Source organism: Rosa chinensis, chromosome 2 (assembly GCF_002994745.2).
Source record: "Rosa chinensis cultivar Old Blush chromosome 2, RchiOBHm-V2, whole genome shotgun sequence".
NCBI lineage: Eukaryota > Viridiplantae > Streptophyta > Magnoliopsida > Rosales > Rosaceae > Rosa > Rosa chinensis.
Genome location: NC_037089.1, coordinates 11,814,408 through 11,820,245, shown reverse-complemented (window position 1 = coordinate 11,820,245; position 5,838 = coordinate 11,814,408). Strand labels below are relative to the sequence as shown.

General features: G+C 37.1%; 1 protein-coding gene across 3 annotated transcripts; it reads left to right on the top strand.

Moving 5' to 3' along the window:
- Positions 1 to 330: 330 nt before the first annotated feature.
- On the top strand, positions 331 to 5,078 carry LOC112188294 (NAC domain-containing protein 37). 3 transcript variants are annotated; one of them, XM_024327391.2, is made up of 4 exons: positions 331 to 514; positions 2,338 to 2,528; positions 2,627 to 2,898; positions 4,230 to 5,078. In XM_024327391.2, exons 2-4 carry the CDS (start codon positions 2,366 to 2,368, stop codon positions 4,881 to 4,883), a joined length of 1,089 nt encoding a protein of 362 aa, XP_024183159.1. In that variant the 5' UTR covers positions 331 to 514; positions 2,338 to 2,365; the 3' UTR covers positions 4,884 to 5,078. The 3 variants fall into 3 exon arrangements, with proteins under 3 accessions (XP_024183159.1, XP_040369760.1, XP_040369759.1); XM_040513826.1 differs by lacking the exon at positions 331 to 514 and adding an exon at positions 771 to 949; XM_040513825.1 differs by lacking the exon at positions 331 to 514 and having other exon boundaries at positions 2,144 to 2,528.
- Positions 5,079 to 5,838: the final 760 nt, after the last annotated feature.

Below are 5,838 nucleotides of genomic sequence, written 5' to 3'. Positions count from 1 at the left end.
CAATGACAAAGATAAACCGCATAATTACATATAATTAGTGATAACGGAGATGTGAATATATAACATTCACAAATTAAGTCAATGTCAAGTGTATAACTTTTTGAAACTCATATTAAGTAAGTCACAAATTAAGAATTTCGACAAAGCAAAGTTACCTGTTCAAAATTTCGCGAGTCATGAGAAGAGAAATTGGACGGAAAAAAAGGGGGTTTCTGTAGGAAGCTACAGACAATGACATCAGCTACTGGGGACAAGCATGAACCCATGCGCAATCGAGCGGTCCACCCTCCTCGCTTTTATATTCTCACCATCTCCAGCTCTTAACGGAATTTTCTTAGCTCTCCTCCATTTCTCTATTCGATCAGTTTCTTCGTCTTTTCTCTTTTTCTGTTTGATTATTAGAAACATAAATCAACTTCTTCTTGTTTGAATAGACTCCTACCTACATCAAATTGTTTGTCCTCTTCTCCTTCATTGCTTCTGTCTTTAACGCGTAATTACACCAACAGTTCAGGTAAGTTTAATTAATTATTCTATTAATTCGTTTGTGGTTGGTTGCATGGAAAATTCTTGTAGAAAACGTAGCGTCTCATTAGTATTAGGAATCATTTAGTATGTGTTTGATGGTCTTCTCTGTTTGTTCTTGGTAAAAGACCATTAGTGGTCAATATTGATCCATCAGCTCAAGTTTTTCCAAATGCAAAAGCCTTATATTATGTCCAAAAATTTACTATAAGAGATTGATCAATCCCCAGCAGCTATGCATAGCACGACCTCAGTAGGGCAAGCTCCTGCGGTTCTTTTTCTTCCTTTCAGTAACTGTTGTGCTATTTCCAACAGTACTATATACAGTAGGCCTCTCAATACTTATTCATCTTTAGAGTCGTTTCATCGGACTTGGTTGATCGCCCTCAAGCTTGGTCTCCGTCCAGATCATGAGAGAAGGATGGTATAATATATAGTTTTCTTTTCTCCCTTTCCAGAATATGATTCTAACCTAGTTGAATTTTGACCGGAGTTTCTCCGACGAGATCCTCTCTCGTAAGATCAAGATAGCAGTCAGTTTGTTAATGATCGAGTGATCGATCACATTCTACCACTGATCTACTTGGGGCAACACATGACTTTGCCTACGTATTTCCACTTGTGCAAAAACATTATGATTGTCCTACCTGTAGGCTTCTACTAGCTATAGCTGCTTTGCTTAATTTTGGGAACAGAATTAGGATGAAGTAATTGAGATTAAGCAAGCACAAGGAGTTCAAATGCAGATAAGATGCATAGGATAAGATAAGAGCATAGGTAGCCATAGCTTTTACCATCTTCTTTTTTCTGAGTCAACAATTTCTGATGATTCTATATCAAAGCAAAAGGAGTCAGATATGTGCTATGGAAATTCTCGACAAACAGACAAGAGTCAGAACCCCGTTTCTGAAATACGTGAGACACTCAGAGTCTCAGACTCACACTCAGTGTTTTTTTGCTCTCTCTTTTAACCTCTCTTTTCATATCGTCCTCCCCTTTTCTCTCAGAATCAGGCTTTGATACAATAGAACGGGACTGTCCCTCCTTCTTTTGCTTCCAAAACCTTTTTCTCTTTCGAGAAACGCGTGCTTACTTGTGATCACGTCATCCACTCACCTTAGCCATCTCTCCATTTCGATCAAACCCTTCTAATTTTCCTTTTAATTTTTAAATTTGGTTTTAGTTTATAGTTTTAGGGTCTAGTTGTTAAATGTTAATCGAGTAATATATAGTATTACTAAACTAGAAACCCCGTTCTGGATGCATCATTTCCACCATTCACCAACACAAGACAGCATCATTAGCACAAACACCTCTACTTGTCCCCGTTTCATCTTGGTTTTTATCAAATACCAAACTCTCATGATTCAGTTTTTTCTATTAATTGATTTTCACCCACCAGGAAAAGAGTAAATTATAGTCTCTGATCAGATAATTTATTAAACTTTCTGTATAATTGTATATATAACACGCGCTTATTTGTTAACAAACCAAAACTGGTGGGGGTTGCTCACCATCCAATGAGCTGATGATTATCTCTGATAACACTTGTTACCTTTTTAGTGCATAGAGTCTTCATTGTTTATTATTATTACTATTATTCCTTTTTGCATTTTCTAATGTTTCTTTTCTAGCTTAGCTTTTAGCAATTTATGTTAAAAGTACTGGCAAGCCTCTACTAACTTTCTTTCCCAGTTTCCATTTTCTCTGCTATGCCAACTAGCTCTATTTATAAGCTGATTTTAGCTAAAATTTAAAGAATGATGAAGCTCTAGCTAGCTGGTATTTATGGTAGTGGTGAATTTGATGCAGCTGTGCTAGTACCAACTTCTAAGCTATCATGGAGTCAATCGAGTCCACTGTTCCGCCAGGTTTTCGATTTCATCCGACTGATGAAGAACTCGTTGGTTATTACCTTAGAAAGAAAGTTGCATCGCAAAAGATCGATCTCGATGTCATCAGAGACATTGATCTCTACCGAATAGAACCATGGGATCTGCAAGGTACTTTTATTATAATTTAGGGTTTTCATTTCATAAATATTGTGGATCAAGCTGATTAGGGTTTGTATATATGTGGTATGTTATCTACACTTCTACAGATAGATGCCGGATCGGGTATGAGGAGCAGAATGAATGGTATTTCTTCAGCCACAAAGATAAGAAGTATCCGACGGGCACAAGGACCAACAGGGCTACCATGGCCGGGTTTTGGAAAGCGACGGGAAGGGACAAATCGGTGTACGATAAGTCCAAGCTGATAGGAATGAGGAAAACTCTTGTTTTCTACAAAGGGAGAGCACCGAACGGACAGAAAACCGACTGGATCATGCACGAATACCGACTCGAATCCGACGAAAATGGACCACCACAGGCAAGTACTACTGAAAAGCATCATCTTTCTCCTCTTTGATCTTCCACTCATTCACTCACTCATACAATTGCACACACTAATAAGATGTTTTATTAAAGGTGGTGCGTTTAGACCAACTTAAGTACTCGTACTGGCTTTCATGGTCAACAAAGGAAGCAGATTCGAACAGCCTTTGTTGACCTAATCATATGTGCGTTGATTCAATCTCTTCTGTTAAAAAATGAAGTCGTAAACAGGAGTTTGGAATCTGTTGCATCGATCACCTCATGCGCCCACTACAAGATCGATATGACAGGAGCTAGCTTCTCTCTACTTCTTCATGCGACCTAGTACATAACCTTGTTCAGGAAACTAAAATACATAACTAGTTCATCCACTATACTTTTACTAACCTAGTGGAGTATAATCCACTAACGATCAACACATTTCTCCACACTTGTAAAAACTGATACGTTAAGTAGTTATGAGTAATTATTTAGTGTATTTGATGCGCCACTCACAAGAATGGTGTATCATTTCAGTCAAAATTGTGAATATAATTTTTTTTTAGTTACCGCATTTAATTTTAATATGTAACAACGTATGAGAGAAACGACACACTACTAATACATTACATATACAAAGTAATTTCCCGTAGATCAATAGTTATTATATATTGTAACAAACTAAAACAAACAACAAATCATCTACATACTCGCACAAAAAAAATATGTTATATAATACTAAGAAAAGTTGTACACATGTATATACTTGAATGATTATAAGAAACTGTTGATATACATAGAGTATGCTATGAATTCAATTTATATCAACGATTGATTGACGGTCGTCCAAATGTGTACTGCGGAAACTAACATTCAGAAAAGGTGATTTGTGGAAGTGAAGTTTTTCCTAAAGGGAAATAGGGAATATAAATAGCATTACGCTTGATTTGCATGCGTAACTAGCTAGTCGTAGACCACTAACATATGCACTCTAACTTTCACCAACTCAAAGTCAAAAGTTGATGCATGCTTTCAAAAGCATGGATATACTAAGCTGCTTTCCTCATCAATTTCATTTTATGGTGTGTGTAGCTTTCTCCTCATTAAGTTTGTCAAAAGCGAAACTTCATTTCCTCTCTTTGCATGGTCACCGCCTTTAGATTGACATCTACATACTACTCCTCTTTACCGAACAGGAAGAAAACTCCAAAAGCTAAAAGAGAAACTATTCACTTTTCCCCTAAAGAACCATTGACCCTCTCAACTCATTTCCACAACATAATCATTAGCACCAAAATAGAAACGCTTTTATTGACAAATAAAAACATTTGGTTTAAGTGTTTACAGGAAGAAGGATGGGTGGTATGCCGAGCATTCAAGAAGAGAACCAGTAGCCAAAACAAAAGCATGGAAGGGTGGGACTCAAGCTACTTCTACGACGAACTTCACGGTGTCAGCTCCATCGTGGATCCAGCCGATTTCATCTCGAGGCATCCCCAAAGGGAGGCGCAAAGCTTCTTAGCTGCCCAGAGTTTCTTGTGTAAGCAGGAGATCACAGCTGAAGCTGACAATTTGAATAGTACTTTCATGCCATCTGATCATTTTGTCCAGCTCCCTCAGCTAGAGAGCCCATCTCTTCCCTTAATAAAGAGGCCGAACTCATCAATGTCTCTGATATCTTCGTCGGAGAATAATGTCGAAGATGACGTGGAGTTGATTAATAATAGAGGGTGCAGCAGTAACATTATTAATGCCAATAAAGCAGCTGCAGTGACTGACTGGAGGGACCTGGACAAGTTTGTAGCTTCTCAGTTGAGTCAAGAAGATAAGTATAATGAATTAGGTGATCATGGAGAGTACTCAAGCTTTGGTGTTCATGATCATGATGATTCAGATATGGCGGCATTGTTGTTGTTGCAGAGGGATGACGGGAACAAGTTGAATGGATTTTTAAGTTCGAGCTCGGATTGTGATCTGGGAATATGCATATTTGAAAAATGAAATAAGAGTGGGAGATGGGAGGTAATTAATTATTATCTGCATAATCGGTAGGCATTACATATAAATGCTATATATATGAGGGTTGATTAAATACCGGTCCAAAGACATATTTTGTAAAAATATGATTGTGAGTGTATACCTGTCCATCTCTACCTCCCACTTTGAAGGGCTAATTAACTTACACAAATTTTCATATATATTTGCTTGTAAGTATTATCTGGAAAGGATTTAGTGTTAACAGGATATCCCAGATTCGGAAATGCATGTAAAGCCTTACCAGATGCTTAATTACATTATAATGCCATAAACTTTTAACTCCTCCAGCCAATTGATTTTAGATTGAATACCATCTACACAAAAGTTTAATTCACCAAATATTCAAAATGCTACGCTGAATCTTTGTTTAACTTTGTTGATATTGACATTGCGTTTATATCTTAAATACTTCATCTTAGACTTCGATTTAATTTAATTTTTATAAAATAAACCCTAAATACAAAACTTTACTCAAAAACGCAAATTAAACAAAAAACGCTGATTAATTTCTAAAAATCAGAAAGTGTAGACGTAATTACAAACGTAAACAATATACTACCACCAAAAAAAAAAAAATTGGTAGAAGAACCTGTTTCAATAATGTACTTTCCGTATACTGTTTTATCCCTTCAGTTCACAATGTAGGTAGAGGTTCTTTCAAACCCTAGTTTTCGTTTCAAACCAAACATGCTTGCATTGCTCTGAAATGTTGAAGTTAAATGTTTTCACACCAAGATTCGAAAGAAAGAAACACTTCTAAGTTCCTAGAGAACTAATCAAGCTACCATAATATACAAGTGAACTCAATGAGCAAACAGTGTATTGAGGCGAGCTTAGATGGTGGCCGGCTGGTTAAGCCATAGCGGCAACTGGATGATCATATATGCAGGTGTGGGGGTTTGGTGGGCCCGAGGGTTGT